Consider the following 17,554-nt stretch of genomic DNA (forward strand, 5'->3'; position numbering starts at 1 on the left):
GCAGGAGGGATGGCGGCAGCGGGGCCTGTGAGGACGGGGCACCGGCACAGTGAGACCCCAAAAAGCTGTTGCTGCAGTCGCGGTGGCTGTGCCGGGCACAGGGGCTGCGCTGGGCGTCCCGCCAGCCCGAGCCTGGAGCCACCAGCCCGGCCCCTTCCCCTGCCCCAGCCCAGCAGTGTTTGGAAGGGGTTGAGCTGGAGCAGCCCCTCGCTCCTCTGCTCTCTCCCAGTTAGAGCAGTGCTGGATGTCAGAGGTGCCCGTCCCCACATGGGAGCACCCCGAGATCACCCGTTCTGCACCAGGCTGCTCCGGGGGAGCAGTGGGCTAGGGCTCCCAGCTGCCCAGGGCTGTGCGGGGACACCCGGCCGGGAGCAGAGCTGGCAGCTCTGTGCCGTGCCGCTGGGAAGCCTTTGGAGAAGCCAAATGTTGGCGAGGCAGCGGATGGGGAGAAGAAGAGCACCTGGCCGAGCCGCTGAGGAGCTCGGCAGGGACACGAGGCCGAGCACAGCCCAGCTCCCCGAGGAGCTGCCACATCCCACAGCCGGAGCTGTGCAGGCCGGGCGGTACCTACCTGGGGTGTCCCCTGCACCGTCCCGCTGTCCCTGCTCTTTGCCGACTATGGGCAGGAGGGTGCCAGCGGCCACGGGGACAAACCTGCACCGGCATGGGGGCCAAGGGGCCCGCAGAGCAGCCCCTGCGCTCCCCAGGGCTGCTCACACCCTCTCCTCTGCAGCACAGCAATGGCAAGACAAAGGTGACAGTGGCGTTCAGCCCCAGTAGGAGCAGCCGTGGTTACGCGCTGCCTCTGCCTGGACCCCTCAGCTCTGGGATGTCCCTGGTCACCTCCCGTGGGGCACAGGAAGGGTCTCGGTTCCCCTGGGAAGGGTCTTCGCTGCCTCCCCTGGCCCCTCTCCCCACTGTCTCTCACCTCTCTAAGTGCATTTTTGCTTTCCTGGCTTTTGCTTAAAAATAGGTTAATTAATTTCCCACCTAATTAATGCAGATTCTTAGATCACTTTCTCCCCCTCCTGCCAGAATGCCAAAATAGATTCGCAGGACTGGAGGGAGAGGCCAGGTTGCTTTGATGAGTCACCGGGGGTTATTGTTTAACTATTTTTGTTGTGGCAGGGAAGAGCCGCTGGGCTGGGAACCCGCAGCTCCGGCAGCCGTGGGAAAACCAGCTCACACATCAAAGAGAAACCGGGCAGGGTCTCCCGGGCTCTGCCGTGCAGCGAGGGGCTCTCGGCTCCTGGGGAGACTCCTCCATGTCTGCCCTGGGGGCACAGCTGGGGTCGGGACGGAGGTTGGCAAGATGCATCCCCAGGGCCATCTACAAGCAAAAGAAACTGCTCAAAAAATGTGATATTAGTGTGGATCTGCTCTGTTCCCATAGGACAGGACTGGGGACAGCGATGCGGCGACTGGGTACTGGAGGGACAGTGGCCACTGGGAACCTACAAGGGAACTGGTTATGGGGTTATGGCTATGGGGAGCGGGGACGCGGCAGAGCAGGAGCAGCAGCTCAGCGGCCCCCAGAGCGAGGAGCCGTGCGGGTGCAGCGCGGTGAGACCGGGACCTCCCGCCACCGAGTGGGGACAAGCGGTGACCCAGGGAGGGGACGCGCTCAGCCGGGTGCAGGGGGGAAGCAGAGCGGTGGCACCGTCCCCACGCAGCCCCAGCGCCAGCACACCCAGGGCTCGGACCCCCGAGACCGTCAACTTACTAACTACGGGCAGGGGCACCTCAAAACCTGGCCACTTCAACATCGGGGCTGCAAGGGAAAGAGAAGGCAGGTTGGAGACACCGGGACACAGCGAGCCCCTGACGGGAAGAAGGTTTTGGTTAAGGAGAGGAACCGGGCCGCAGGCCGGCGGCCGCCCCGGCGCGAGAGCTCACCGAGCCCGCCGGCTGCACGGCCCGCAGCGCCTCCGCGCACAGGAAGCAGCAGGAGAAGAGAAGAAAAAGGAGGAAAAGTCATGTTTATGGAGTTGCTGGTGCTGCCCGCCGCTCCCGGCGAGGAGGGGAAGGAAGGGCACGGCCGGGGGCCGGCGGCCACCTGGGGGGAGCGGAGTGGGCACGGGGGCGCTGCGGAAGGGAGGGGGCGGCTTCCTTCCCCCCGCCGGCCGGACCGCGCTCCCAGCCCAACGCGCGGCCGCGGGCTCGGCATGCAGCAAGCAGCGGCATCCTGGGGATGCACAGGGCCCTTAAACAGTTTTAGCTGCTCCCGCTCAGCAAAGCTGTTTAAAGCCTGGGGGGGCCAAGCGTGGGCACGCAGGGGCTCCCCTGGCTGCCCAGAGTCGAGGGGATGGAGAAGGGGCAAAAAAATGCTGGCATGGCAATGTGCGGTGGGCGATGCAGGCGGGATGGGCAGCACACAGGCATGGCAGCCGAAAAAGACACCGAGGCCCAGCTCAATGCAATAAATAAAACTTTTATTCAAACAATGACTCAGTACAGGGCACATTTCTCTCTGGCTTTTAAAAAAGGGTTTTCAGCACTTTACAATCTCCATACAGGCTTGGCTAGACTGGGGATTTTTTTCCCCCCTCTACATTCAGTCTTTCAGCATGAAATATCCTGGGTTAAAAATCCTTAGCAAAATTCGGACATCGGTGCAGGAGGGTCGTGTCACAATATGCCCATAGGCGAGTATAGAAAACAAAAAGACTTGTCCGTGTGTGTGTGTCTGTATTGCCAGCAGTGTCCTAGTAAACAGGCAATGTCAGAGGTCTTAAAAATCACACCAGAAAAAGGAAGCGTGGACAGCTTTGCGGTGGAGACGGCCACGGGCACCGCGGGGCTCGGCGGCGGGAGCGGGACCCCGAGCGCTGGACCCCGGCACAGAGCCGGGACTGCCTCGCTTAAGCCGGGTTTAGGGATGCGAGCGCATCCTCAGACAGCTCCGCACCAGCCCCCAGCGCTGACGTGAGGTAACAATACCTTGCTACAAAAAATATATATATATTTATAAAACAAGCAGGAGTAACCCTTCTGCGGGGGCTGCCGGCTGCGCCCACGGCCGGCGGAACCCCAGCCCTTTCCCCGCGGGAGCTCCGCGCCATCCGCTTCGCCCAGAGCCCCGCGCGGGGCGGGGGTGGAAGCGGATGGGCCGGGGGGGCGCGGGGGCTGCAGCCCTTTTCCCGCGGGAGCGGCATCGCGGGCAGCCCGGATGCTGGGTAACAGTACGGACACCAGAGGCCATGCATATTTGTGCCAGTCGGGGAGGTTTGGTCCCGGCTGGCGCGAGGTGGCCGGCGTGCAGCCCGGGGGACAGTGCATCGCTAACATTCACACGGGAGAACAAAAACCGGGTCCCACTACAGTGTCAACTGCATCCAGGCTGCTGGGGAGCGAGCACAGACCGAGCGGCAGGTTCTGCTCTGAAAAGGCTTCAGAAACAAGGGCACTGTGAACACCAGGGAGGGGTGGAGAAGCACCATGGTTTCCTTGAAGATCACGAGAGTTTAAAATCCAAAAGGAGTAGAGAAAGAGAAACGAAGGGGAAAGAAAAAAAAGGGGAGGAAAAGAAGCAGAAAGCTCTTCCAAGCAGCAAGGGGCCGCCGCGAGCCAAGGTGTCCTCACACCGTGGATACCAAACTGCCGCTGCCGCTGCGGAACAAAGCACAGGACACTGCCGGGGGGGCCGGGACGCTGCAGCGCCGCGAGCGGCACCGTGCCCAGGAGCGCGGCTCCTGGCATGGCACCCCAGCACCCGCCGAGCCACCAGCTCAACCCTTGCCCTGGGGTTTGTCCCCGAGAGCGAGACAGGGCGGCCTCAAGGCAGAGGGAATGGGGATGGAGGAGCCGCCGGGTTGGAGAAGGTGCCAGGGAAGGATCCCGCGTGCTCTCCACAGCCCTGCTGTCCCCAGGGAGGAGCCTGGGGACATGTCACTATCCAGAGGAGCACGATCCCCTGTAGGGTACAAGTCAGGGACGCTGGGGCCATCCCTGGGAGACGCTGGGTCCCTTTGTGCTCACAGACCAGACCTGCAACGTGTTATCCACTGCCTGTCCCCATCCCAGCGACCACCTGTCCCCGGGGGAGCCGCGCAGGGACCCCTGTGGGGACCCGGCCCCAAGGCTTCACCCAGAGCTAACACCAAGAGTTCACTGCCAGGTAACGCAACAGGAAGGTTCAGTCTTACCTGCTGACGGACCTCGTCCCGTAGTCATCGAGACCCTGCGGAGAGGAGGGGAGGAAGCACAGTAAGGGGGGGACGGGGGCTGCGCCCGTTCAGGTGCCACTGGAGGGTCACACGAACAGACCAAAGTGCATCAGGACCTGGGGATTCCAGGGTCGAGAGCCGATGCATTTGGAAAGGGAGGTATGGAGATGATCTGAGCAGGATGTAGACAGCAGAGAGCACAGTGGCACCGCTCTCTTCAGAGCAGGACGGCAGCGGGACAGCCCCGCTCTGCTCTGCCAGCCCCGTGTGGCACGGAGCTCCAGCAGCTGCTGAGGTATAACACGCTCGGAAAGGGATCGAACAAGTCTGAGACATCAGTGAAATGTTCAGTGGAAAGAGGTGTTTCTCTGTATTAACTCCCACCAGAAACCCACAGGGTTTTGGACTATTTTCTCCTTTCAGCCGGTACCGAACGGCCTTTGCAGCGGGGAAGGGAAGGTCCATGGAGCAGGTGGGGAACAGGCACAGAGGATGTCCCTTGAGGACATCGCTCCCTGGGCAAGGACCTGTCCTGGGACACGGCCACAGAGCAGCTCTGCTCTCTGTGACATACACGGGATCGCTTCAGGAAGGAGCGGGAGATGCTGGTCTCAGCTGGTCACACACCAGGGATCAGAGACCCACGTCCCCACTGTCCCAGGAACGCTGCCCATCCCCAAACCCCAAATCCAGGAACAAACCCTGCTGAGAAAACCCGGCAAACAGTAAGAAGTGGGGCCGCACTCCTGTCCCCTGCCAGAGAGGACCAGACCCCGACTGAAGCTGCTGCCTCTCTCCCTCCTCATCCTCTCTCCCTCCTCATCCTCTCTCCCTCCTCATCCTCTCCCCCTCCCCATCTGCCAGCACATCCGAGTGCTCCGGGGAAGCCACCGTGGCTCATCCCATCAGGCTCGTTCAGGCAGGGAAGCCCCATTGCGCCAGCAGCTCCTCGGTTAAGCTGATGTCCTCCACACACACGTCCTCACCAACTCCTTATCTGAGAGGCCCTGAGCTCGTTTTGGAAGCTGCTGGAGGGGGCAGCCCTGCCCTGCACATTCCCAAGGGACTGTCACCGGCTTGAATTGGTACATGCCAGAGAAAACACTTCCAGCTGCCTGTGAACATCTCGTTTCTGGTGGGAGGCTCCCACGGAGTCAGCAAGTGTTGTCCTTTGGGGGTTTATGGTGCCGTTTTGTGCCATTTGCTCCCTGTGCCTTGCCTGCTCTGCCCAGGTGAGCCAAACCAGCTGGTCCTCCCCCTCACAGCTCTCCTGTCCCCCTGCATCCCCCGGCCCTGCTCCCCACGAGAGATGCTGGGCAGGAGACGGGGACCCGGGCAAGGCACATGGGTCACCGGGCAAAAACGGCCAAATGCCTGTAAATCCCAAGGGAAACATTGCGTGCGTTCAGACTTACAGCTGTCGACCTAGTGTAAGGCTTGTAGTGAGCGGAGGGCGGTTGGCAGAGGCCACTGGAATAGTCTTTAATTGCACACCCATAGGGCATTAGGTAGTCCTAAAACAACGAACACAGGTTGGAGAGCAGCCCTCCTCATCCACACGCTGCCCACGCCATGCCGGGACTCAGAATGGGCTTTAACACGTTTCATCCTCCTGATTTAAAACCACATTTCATCCTCTTGATTTAAAACCACGGGCAGGACGGAGGAGCCACAGACAGCCGGGTCACCACGCGCCAGGCTCCAGCAGTGACCGTCACCCGGGGCTCTGCTCAAGCATCTCCCATTTATAAAATATCCCCCCGGCACGGGAGAAGCCCCCGCGGGCCGCGGGCTCACCTGGGAGAAGGCGGGCACGGCCACGCTGTACGGCCGCTGCTTGAAGGTGTTGCCGCCCTGTGCCGGGAAGGCCTGGGAGCCCATGCCGTAGTCGGGCGGCGGGAGGGCAATGTCGTCCTTGTCCAGCAGATTGCCCGTGCTGCTGCTCTTCCCCTGCTGCAGGCTGGGGGGGACACGCAGACCAGAGGCGTCAGCACCAGCCACCCCGCGCTGGGACACCCGGGCTGCCCCGGCACCCACGGAGGGGACCCCACGGTGCGGGGCTGGCGGGTGGGTGATGCTCCTACCTCGTGTGGACCCGCTCACTGCCGTCGCTGTCGAGGACCCGTGTGTAGGAGAAAGGAAACCAGCCCCTCCTGGAAGGCAAAGGCAGGGGATGAAGCCAAACCCACACCTGTTTGGGGAGGATCCAGGAGCGGCCGCAGCACTCACATTTTTGTTTTCTCACTCTCTCCGTAGTGCCAGCCGTCCCTGGCCTCTGGCACCAGCAGTGTGATCAGGTCACCCTCCTTGAAGCTCAGGAGGGTGCTGTTATCTCCAGCAGCATGCGAGAAAATGGCCTGCACCCTCGTCCTGCCGTTCCTCTCGAGCCCTGCAGCCATGGAGCTGGAGCGTGGCAGCGTCTTGTTTTCGGCTGGTGGAAGACAGAGGCCGATGAGTGCCCCAAGCCCTTCACCCCATGGCCAAACCCCAGCACAAGCACTAACTTTGCTGATCTTGGCCCAGGTGCCAATCAAACCTTCAGTATTCTACTTGCAGCTTAACGAGCAGGATCTGGCCACTGCTCCTGGCATCACCCACGGCCACGGGAGCAGCCTCCCTGTGCGAGACCCCTCAAGAATTCCCTCCTGGTGCTGTCTGTTGGCTGAAATCCACCCAAAACCCCACAGCAGACCCCGGCTCTGCTCATTCCCTGACGCCCAGGTCCAGAGGCACCGATGTGGCCGGTCCCTGTCCCAGCACCACCAGCATCCTCACTCACTCTGCTCACCGCGGCCACCACAGGAACCAGCGACCGGCACAGCCAGCACGCCGGGAGCAGGGACGGGCAGGACAGAACCTCACCTGACGCATAGCTGTTTTTCGGTGGCACGTTTTTGCGAACTGGGAGTGTATTGGAGTAAGAGTCACTCAGCTGCTTCTGAGGCTGGGGAGGAGATAAAGATTTGGGCTGTGCTGACTTCATCTCAGACCAGTGGTTGTACCCATCGCTGTCTGGGCCTGAGGCTCCGTTCATCACCGGCATGGCCTCCTGCGCCGACATGCGCTATGGAGAGAGGAGAGGAGGGGGGACAGATGGGGAACATCTTCATTAGGGCACCCCAGCACAGCTCCCGCAGCAGGACACAGCCCCGGGGAAGGTGCTTCACAGCAGAACAGAGCTTCTTTTAGTGCTCCAAGCTGCCTTGCACCTGACAAATCCCTCCTGAGCTTTGCTGAGCAGCTCGTGCCCCCACATCAGGGAGGACCCCTTTCTGAAGGGTCTTTCATCCCGGGGTCACTCCAAGCACCTTCTCCCGCAGTTACTGGGGTACCTCAGTTCAGCCTCACAGCTCCAGGACCAGCCTGCCTGGGACCAGCCCGGCCAGGTGAGCCCAGCTCACGGGTTCCCCAAACCCCCCTGGGACCCGCTGCAGCCCCTGCCCCTCCAGAGCTCAGCAACCCTGGCGGGATGGGATGGGATGGGACAGGCTGCCCATCCCATCCAGGCTCCTTCCTGCATCCCAGGGCAGCAAGTACCCAGAGCTGCCCACCCCTGTGCAGTGACATCCACCAAAAGGCAACTTGCTGAAGACAGCGGTGACACCGGCCCAGGCTCGTCCCTCCAGCTTTGCTCAGAAGGGCAGCACAACGTCTACCATGGAGATACTTACTCCTACAAAAGGTGCCAGCTCCGGGGGGACAGGGAGAGGTTTGGCACCAGGGATGGGGTCAGAGATGATGAGGTTGGATTTGGATGTAGACAGAGGGCTCGGCATGATGGTGCCATTGCTGCTGGCAGCCATCTGCTGCATCAGCTGGATGGCGCGCTCTGGGATCTTGTTGGGATCCGAGCAGGATTGCTGCCACAGCGGCAGCTTCTGCGTCAGCATCTCCTTCCCCTGCAACACAGAGAAATGAGGCATGAGGACACGGGGCTGCGGGAAACCCCCCCAGCTCTGCACCCCTCTCCGGGCAGCACCGCGCGGCTCCGGAGCCGGGCTGATCCTGGGCACAGGACTGACGGACTCCTCTGTGCACGGCAGGGACAGGATAGAACACAGGGACAGGACAGAACACAGGGACTTGCTGCTTGCAGGTTCTGACGGCAGCTGCACCATGAAGGTGCCGTGAAAAATGGAAAGGAGGGAAGGAAAAGGTAATTCATCTCCCTCCGGCTGCTAAACCTGCTGCTCCCTGCCCGCGGGCAGGACCTGCAGCATCCGCTGCCACGGTGGGGGAGAAGGTGGGCTCAGCGTGCCCTTATTCAGGTAACACAGCCATGCTGTGTGAGCGAGCATCCCGCCACGCGACCAACCGAGGGAGCGAATGTTCCGAACCACCCTGAGCTCACTCCTCAGCCTCTTTCAAAGCCAATTTCCAAGTCCCAGAGTGTTTCCCTGCTATGGGGCACCGGCTCGCAGGCTCAGACCCAGCCCCCACGGAGCCGCAGGCAGCAGCGGGCCGGCGTTTTCAGCCGGCACAGCCCACGCCGGCTGCCGGGCTGGTGCGGGCCAGCGCCCACATCGCACGTACGCCCACCCCGCTCTGGACGAACCACCTGCAAATCCCTTCTGTAAAACCACCCTCCACGTGCTGCTGCAAGAAGTCTTTGGCTCCACCGTGCCGCAGCCGCTGCAGGTGCCTGCACCCTGTGCCCACTCACCCCCCACCCCTGGGGCGGACTTTTTCCCCATTCTGCACTACAGAAGGGGCTCACAGATGCGAAACATGGATCCATCCTGCAGTGCGAGGACAGTGCTGACTAATCCAAACTCCTTCTTGCCAGTGCCAAGTGTGGCGGTGACAGATGGGTGCTGCGAGCAATGGGGGGTGGTGGCGGGGAACAACCAGAACGGGAGCACGAGGCTGCGGGGGCACACCGGCGTTCCCAGCCCCTGTCCGGATGATTCTGCTCGGGCCCAGCGCTGGGATCCACCGCTCCCCGGGCTGGCAGGCAGCAGCTCCAGCCCCATGGGCTGCCTGCGAGCAGGCAAGAGGGGTTTGCAGCAGCAGTTTAATCTCTGATTTAATCCCTGCCTTTGCTAAAGCCAGGGCTAAGGTGGGGGTCAGAGGGAGCCAGGTGCAGCTTTTAAAATCTCAGCCCAACCTGTCAGCAACAGGTCAGGACAGGAGCATCCGCCTGGTGCCGGTGCAGCCCGGCGGCTCCAACTCACCTTGGCGTGGTAGGTGATTGCGCTCTTGGCTACCGCACACTGTTTCTCTACCAGGAAGCAGAACCGTCTCCGCTCTTCCGTGAGAGCTGTCTTGTAGCCATCAGAGACGTAGTTCTCCAGCTCACCTTGCTTGTTGCTGATGGCTTCAATGTACTGGAGGGGAAAGAAGCAGAGAGGCAGCTGCCATCACTGCTCTGCCCCTCCGTGCATGGGGCAGGGGATGCTGCAGCATCCTCTGGAGAGGGGTCAGCACCACGGCCGTGGGGCTGGGGCGGCGGCTGTGGGGCTGGGGGGGGGTGGCTGTGCCTGCAGAGGCCCCCCCAGCACAGGGACACGCACACATGTGCCTGCGCAGCCCCTCCAACCCACCCTTACTCATCGGAGCCCCCACGCAGAGGCGCTGAGTCAGCGCGTGGGCAGCCCCGCACGGGTGGCAGGACGAGCTGTACCGTGAGCAGCCGCCCGCTCACCAAACGGGCGCCCGCGCTGCGGCACCACCGGCCTCCCCAATCACCCAGGGCTGCAAACGGCCCCCACAGCCCCCTGCTCATCCCTTCTCCCCCAGCCACCGCGGTGCACAACCCACCGGGAACCCAGCCCCATGGAGCGCCCTGGCACCGGCCACAAGCAGCGAGGGGACAGGGGGCGGCCGGTGCATCCCGAGGTGCTGCAGATGCATTGGTGAGAAGCTCCTGCGCTGGCAGCAGCTCTGGCTCTGCCGACAGAACCTCTGCCAGCTCAGCTGCACCACGTGGGGCTTTGCCAGCGCCGTATGGGCATGGAAGCAGCACAGGCTGACCTGTGCAACGCAAACGTGGCAGATGCGAGGATTCAGAGCAACACCTGGGGCCGCAGGGCTGATGCTTGGCCACATCCATCAGCATCCCCGAGCACAGAGGGTGCGAGATGTCCCCAGCTCCCCGAACCGTCCTCTCCCGCCCTGTGACACCTCCTGCCACCAGCTCTGCCCTGGGATGGCAACACCACCCTGAAAAGCCACAACCGACCGCGCAGCCCCGGCACTGCTAAACCTGTTTGAAAAAGCCTGAGAAGGGCACTAAACTGGAAATTCAGGGCCCAAAGTAGCTTTACTTCTTTCTTCATGTTTAACAGTTATTTTTAGCATGCTACAATATTTATTAGTAGACACACAAAATGGAGCAAACCACAAAGCAGTGAGATTAAGTGACATCCCCAACTTCAAAGGGGACTTATATCAGAGCTGGAGCTCCCACTGCTCCCAGCCTGCCCCGAGCATCCTCCCCGAGAGCAAACCCTGCAGAGCTGCGCACGACCCAGCGCGTTCTGGGTCTCCCCACAGGCACCAACAGGCGGGGAAAAGGGGTGAGAAATTGGTAAAAACCCAGTTTGCAACCAACAATCCTGGTTCAAGGAGAATTGTTTTTCCCCCAGCGCAGATGCCTGTGTCGGGGAACAGAAATAAAGGAAGGTAACTGAGCTGACACTGTTGAGTGTAGATGCAGAAATAATGGAGGCATTTCCACGGATCCCAAGTGAAACTGTGGGGAGGGCAGAGCTGGCCGCAGGGATGCCGGCAGCAGCCGGGCTGTGCCAGCAGCCCCACCGAGGTGCCAGGGCCAGCGCGGTGCCGGGAGGAGGCGGCAGCCCTGGGCACACGCCGGGACAGCGGGCAGGAGCGGGCGGTGTGGGAGGACATGCTTCACATGGCGAAGCACCCTCCGGAGCGGGCTCGGACGGGGGCACTGCCGATCCCGCCGCCTCCTCCCGGGTACTCTTAGCCCTGGGAACAGCACCGGGACGGAGCCCAGAGGCATCAGCCTGGCTGCGAGGACGGGGCGCCGGGAGGGAAGGACGCTCCGGCCCCTCCATCGCAGCCCTGCGACAACCGGGGTCACCGAGCCCTGCTGGCCCCACGTGTCTGCACCACAGGCAGCTTCCAAGTAAGTTCCCTTTCCTCCTCTCCCGACGGAAGTGGCGGGACGATGCTCCCGTGCCTGCGGAGCCGCGGTTCTGGAAGGAACCACAGCCACGACAGCACCCGGAGCAGTGGGAGCAAACGCAGACCCCAACACCTGAATCGCATCCTGCCGAAGTTCCAAACTGGGCCATCGAGAAGGCGCAATGAGTGGAATGAGCCCATCCCCGCTGCTGTGGCTCAGCAGCGCAAGGACCGTCCCAACACAGCCCGGGGGTCCCCGTACGGCGCTGCCACGGCCCAGGGAGGGAGGGTGGGCGAGTCCACTGCAACAGGGGGACAATTCTTCCTTATCTGAGCAATGTTACGTTTTTAGTTTTAATCCTGATTTAAATACACAAGTTTACATCCCCGGTTCCCATCTTGTTTTGCAAGTACACTTTTAATTATTTCACTGAAGAAAGGCTTGTCTTAATGGCTGCAGCCAGTTAGAACATGTCGATTTGCAAGCAGGGAGCCTATGCTCTAAATTTAGTGTTCTCAGCGCTTTATGTACTTTATGTAAATATGCCTGATGTGCCATTGATTTATTCAGAGCCTTGATTTGTACACGTTATTACATTACAAAATGGCGAGCAACGCTTCTTGTTCACTAGACTGTCATTTTGAGCAAATCCAAAATGAAAACTATGTACATTCAAATAACACATGGAAAGACAACTGAAATAAAAACCTTGCTAAACGTGCTGGATGCACAGGAACAAAAGCAACGCACAGACCAGGATGTCGGATCTCGTTGCTTTAGGTCAAGGAGCAGCATCTTTGAGCAGCGAGTGGAGCCCGGACCAGCGGGCTCAGGGCTGCCGCTCAGTCTCCTCTCCCTGGGGATGGAGGGGGCTCCTGCAGCCCTCCTGCATCTGGAACCCCAGCCAAACGCGTTTCTCAGCTTGCTGCGACCTGGCAGCGGCAGAAGGGCCGGGGAAGGGGCCCCTGGTGCTCAGGCTCGGCAGCACCATCTCCAGAGCTCCCAACATGCACAGACCACTCGAGTGATGCACTTTCAGTCCAGAGCCTGATTTAGGCTGTCAGCTTCACATCCATATTTTAAGCATCATCTAAATAAAAATCCTGGCTTAAAGGAAGGAAAAGGCCCCCATTTGTGACTGGAGCACCCGAGGGGGCAGGGTCCAGCCAGGGCGGTGATCACGGTGGTCATGGCTGTGCCAAAGGCAGAGCTTGTGCCGGAGCCACCCCACAGCTCCAGAAACCTTTTCTGGGTTTCTAGGTTGGAGAGACCTCAAATAACTCCCCCGTCCCCCCCACCTCCCTAGCGCATCCACTGCCAAGTCACCGGGAGCCGCTGACCTAATTAGCGATGTCGGCACGCGGCGGCGCGGGGGGAGGTTTGGTTTAAGATGCTGCCACGGCTTGGGGTGGAGCAGCATCCCGGGGGAGCCCGGGGAGATCCCCAGGGGTGGCTCCGCCAGGGACCTCCGGTTTGGCAAATGCTGGGGGGGCAAATCTTGGCCACGCTGGCCCGGCAGGGCTCTGGTGAGAAGCCGCCCGAGCCACTCCAACAGGTGAGACAGTAAACTAGGAACAAGAAAACATGAAAGGAGAAACACGATGCCGCAAAGTCCCCAGTGAAGCAGCCGCTGCCACCCCTGGCACAGCAAAGCCAGGGCACACGTGGGTCCTGCCGCTCGCGCTGTCCCCCCAGCGCCCGCCAGAGCTGGCAGCAGCCGTGCACCACGACCAAAAAGCACCCGAGAAATGTCGAGACCCGAGCTCTTTTCAATCACACGCTGCCATCAGCATCGCTAGTGCAGGTGAAACAGCAACGTTGTCACTGAACTTCAGCCAAGCCTTTGATAATTCCCCATCCTTACTGGAAAAAAATGAGTTTGAATTGTTCTATCCAAGCCAAGAACATGCAAAACAGTGAGGAATGCGAGCCAAGGGCAGCGCCAATGCTAATGCACTGAGTACAACTGCAGAAATCAGCATTACGGATCTGCAAACGTTGGGAGCACAGAGCAGCGGGGACGGGGGACAGAGGACAGGGAGGGAAGGGACCTGAGCTGCGCCGGCCGATGGGCAGGCTGAGATACCGGGAAGGACTGAACAAGAAAAGGGAGGATTTATTTAGGGAGCCGCAAGGGAGAATAATTAGAAAGTAATGGGATAAAATAAGAAAGAGTTAGGCTGATTAACAGAGAAAGAGCATCTAAGCTGTGGAACAGTCTCAAGGAAAACCAGCTCAGACTCCGCCAGGGCACAGACAGCCCAGCTGAAGCAAACAGCAGCCTGGGGATGCTCAGCCCGCCGATCCTGGCAAGGAGACGGCTCTTCCTCACTCCCAGAGCTCGCTGCTTCCCCGGGAGCTGGTGGGCCCTGGGAGACGCCGTCCCCTCGCAGCTCCCTGCGGGTGGAGGGTTTGGTCGGGCACACAGCAATGCCACGGGGAGCTCGGGGCTGTCGGCAGCAGCTCCCAGCAGAGCACAGCTCAGCCACGGGCCCGAGGTGACTCAACCTCTCGCAATACGGCAAATAAAGCAACAAACCGAACCCGTTCCCGTGGTGGAGAACACCCATACAAGTGTCACCATGAGAGCCAAGACATTTCACCGCAAGGACAGAGCACCCGCAGAGCCGCGGGACATCCCCGCAGCACCCGCTGTTGGGTGGTTCTGTGCGTCTGGTGCACGGGCACACAGTGCCCAGCACCTTCCCAGGAGACGACAAGCGGCCCCTGCCCTGCACAGCATCTCCAGCCCAGAAAGAGGTTTTCGTGGCGGCCCCCGCTGCGCCGCCCACCAGCCTCTCCAGCTCCATCACCCGCGGCCAAGCCTCCTCTGCAGCGCCGCAGCACTGATGGCTGCCAAAGGTGAAATAATGTGCAGAGCGGATCCCAGGGAGCACAACACTGACAGCTGCCCTGGCCCCCAAGAAGGGCTGTCTCCCCTCATTACATTCCCTTTATCACACATCTGTTTGTCGGAGCATCAGCCTCATCCTTCCACCGCTCCTGTGCAGCACCATCCGTGCACACATGTGACATTACATAAAATTTGCAGAGAGCAAACCGGCAGGCAAGCGCCTTTTCCAGCCGCTGTGTGGGGGTTTCACAATCAGCTGCTTAAAAACGCTCCCTCAACACGGAGACACCTCAGATCCACAGCTCAGTGCACAAGGTTTGGTACCAAACACTCGTCAGACGTGGCCCTGACCCTCAGGCACGGGCGCCCACAGACCAGCTCTGCAGGAGTCATTTGAGGCATCTCAGTCCAGAGAAAAAGAAGTTCACAACTTCATTTTGCATATTCGCAGCAGCTGCTTATAGATTGGTAGAGCCGGTTTCAGGAAACCACGCTGTGTGCCGGAGCCTGCAGCCCACCCGAGGCGGCAGGAACGCTGCCGGCCACAGCAAACACCTCCCGGCCACAGCCGCTCATGGGGACATGGAGCCCCCTCCTCTCTGTGCTGACTCTTTCACAAGTACCACAGCCCACAAAGTCTGAAAAAGCCACTTCAGCGTGTGGCTCTTGCAGCCCCGTGTCTGAAGAGCAGAGCCAGCGCTGGAGCCCCACGAGCACCCAAAGCCTCCCCGGACACTCGGGGCTGCAGCCCCACGGTGAAAGGGACCAACATCACCAGCCCCAGAGTTCACAGCTGATTGTAACAGAGGCAAAAGATCCCACGGGGATGAGCCCCTCAGGAAGGTCCCAGACACGAGCAGGTAACACCACGGAGCTACGTGAACGCCCGGGCTGGTACTTCCCGAGTCGGGATCTGCTCAGTCCCGAGCTGCCCCCATCACGCAGGACCCTCAGGCGCTGCCCATGGCCCGAGCAACTCAGCCCCAACCTGCTGCATCTCCCACCAAGTGTTTCACAGGCACTTCCCCTCCCTGCAAAGGATTTGGTGGTTTGGACACCCAGCTTAAGGCACGATAAAACCTGGAGAGCCACCTGCAGCCACGGAGCCTTTACATAATTCTTCCCTATTTGACTTTCACATAAGCCCTTGTAGCCTGGTTTGTGCAAACTCCTTATCAGTTAGAGCTTCTTGACCTATACCTAAAATAATTTCTCCTGATGGGAATATCAAAATGAGGTTTCAATTACAAAAGTTTATAAACCCCCTCCCAGTTATTTGGCACAGAGGTATTTAATGCTTAAAATATTCCCGTAGGTGTAGGTGTGGATGAGCAGGAGCCACATCTGGGCAGGAGCTGAGCTCAGCCTCCGCAGTCCGTCACCTCGGCTCAGCAAAGCCCGGCTTTGGAGGGGCTGGGGGAGCAGGGAGCTCCCTGTCCCCCCAGCATCACGGCTGCTTGCCGGCACAGCCGGGCTGGCACAGCCTCTCACCGCAGCCTCTCAGGGCAGCCGCCGGCTGCAGCTTCACTGTTTAGGGTGAATTACAGTCGGTTTCGTCCCAACCCGAAGGAGAAATCCAATTGCTTGTAGCACTAATATGATTTGATAAATAGTTTGAACCAACATAACTTCATTGTGGAGTTGCTGATTCAATCAAGGTCCTAAACCCATCGTGACATTGATTTCATGGCTTGATCATAACCAGTGTTTAATGAAATTAAAGCAGTTTAGCTTCCTTGGTTATTGTTTAATCTTAATATTGTGTTCATTCTTCTTCATAAGAGACATGAAGTGAATGGAATTGGTTTATTCTCCCGGTTTTCACCACAGGTCAAAAGAAGTCTCAGCAACTACATGACCAAGACAAGACACGCAGGCAGCTGCTGTCTCAGCTTCATTCCTCATGTAGAACAAAAGCTCTGGACTGATTCACAAGGAATAAAAGCCTGGCTTTATTGTGACATTCAGCATCTCTCTTGACCATGACAGAGAAAGCTCTGGAGATGGAAAAATAACTCCTGCAGCCTAATTGCACCTTGAGCTGCTTTTAAGCTACGTTGAGTTGTCTTTATTGCAAACCAGAAGGTGCTTTAAATCCTCAACCATTTTAATCCTGCGATGCCCATCCTCACCTATTAAACTCCACAAAACAAGCACCAGAGACAGTGGCCAGATGACGGGGGCTTGCAGACAGCCCCGGATCAGCTCCCTCCACGCAATTGATGCGGCTCCAGAGCAGCCTGAGCTCCCCTGAGCATCCCAGCGCTGCCTGATCCCAGCACAGCATCCCTGAGCATCCCAGCGCTGCCTGATCCCAGCACAGCATCCCTGAGCATCCCAGCGCTGCCTGATCCCAGCACAGCATCCCTGAGCATCCCGGCGCTGCCTGATCCCAGCACAGCATCCCTGAGCATCCCAGCACAGCTCCTCAGCCCCAGGGCTCCCGAAGCTGCTGCTCACCCGCCACACGATAATTAGTCATGTGCAGTGCCTGCTGAATATCAGCATTTATTTCTGCTTTATCAAGGGGAAGAATCTGAATTTGAAGAGTCACGGGTGAGATGTTTGGGCTGATTTACTGGGCTTCCTGATCAGTCTAGCAAATTGTGGGGCCCAAGCCATGCTGGTGCCCTGGCCCAGGTGAGGGGGTCCCTCTGCCTCCTGGCAAACCAGAGCCTGAGCAGCCCCAAGTCTCCTCTCAGCTCAGCGAGCGAGATGATGCTCCAGGAGCCCCAGCTCCCCCCAGGACAGCGCTGCCGCTGCCCCATGCTCACTTGCCACCCACCTCACCCGCAGGCGGTGACAAGATGTGGTCACTCAACAAGTGGTGAAAAGGCAGAAAGGACCAATTCTGCTTCCCACAGCATTAAATAGGAAGGGAGATGATGACAGAGCACCAGACTCCTGTCTGCTGACTGCTATGGTAGCTTAAGTGGATGAGTCTTCAAAAGAAGAATCAAGACGTTATTGCTTTATTGAAGGAGACGACTGATGGAGCTACCAGGACATCTCTAACAACAGCACCTTCTCCCATTAGGAGACAAGTAATCTGAACAGCCCGTCAGAAGAGCTCCATCCCGCCGCAGTCTGGCCGGTCTGTGGTCCCCAGGCACCAGCCTGGTGAAGGCTTCAGCTCCCCACAAGCACCACGAGGTGCCTCCAGCAGCCTCTGTGGAGGCCAGCGGCATTTTACAAGACACCGCAGAGGTGGCTTTGGGCCAGCTAAACAAACCAAACCATATGCAGCAGCTCCCCAGGGTGATCTGCGCAGTTTTTGCTTTTAAGCCACTTGAGAAAGATTATTGTCGAGCAAAGCCCCACGGTACAACACCAGGAGCTCTGCAGATGCCCCTGGTTCACTAAGCCCAGTTTCACTAAGCCAGTCCCAACACCCAGGTAGCTCCAGGCTGGGCCCACCCTTACAGCAATGCCCCTCTC

At 59.6% G+C, this 17,554-nt stretch overlaps 1 protein-coding gene across 10 annotated transcripts in view; it reads right to left on the reverse strand.

The window, feature by feature from the left end:
• Positions 1–17,554, reverse strand: part of BAIAP2 (BAR/IMD domain containing adaptor protein 2) — a 39,769-nt gene that overhangs the window by 1,782 nt on the left and 20,433 nt on the right. Inside the window, exons 7-15 of one of the 10 annotated variants that reach the window (XM_065035117.1) lie at positions 9,341–9,493; positions 7,838–8,065; positions 7,029–7,110; positions 6,396–6,597; positions 6,251–6,319; positions 5,964–6,126; positions 5,582–5,680; positions 4,146–4,180; positions 1,724–1,821 (exon numbers count right to left, since the gene is read on the reverse strand). In XM_065035117.1, coding sequence (XP_064891189.1) covers positions 1,724–1,821; positions 4,146–4,180; positions 5,582–5,680; positions 5,964–6,126; positions 6,251–6,319; positions 6,396–6,597; positions 7,029–7,110; positions 7,838–8,065; positions 9,341–9,493 — 1,129 coding nt within the window. Of the gene's footprint in view, positions 1–1,723; positions 1,822–2,411; positions 3,610–4,145; positions 4,181–5,581; positions 5,681–5,963; positions 6,127–6,250; positions 6,320–6,395; positions 6,598–7,028; positions 7,231–7,837; positions 8,066–9,340; positions 9,494–17,554 lie in introns of those variants that run through there. The other 9 variants (XM_065035115.1, XM_065035111.1, XM_065035113.1 and 6 more) reach the window with 9 other exon arrangements.

This window comes from Columba livia, chromosome 18 (genome assembly GCF_036013475.1).
Source record: "Columba livia isolate bColLiv1 breed racing homer chromosome 18, bColLiv1.pat.W.v2, whole genome shotgun sequence".
Lineage (NCBI taxonomy): Eukaryota > Metazoa > Chordata > Aves > Columbiformes > Columbidae > Columba > Columba livia.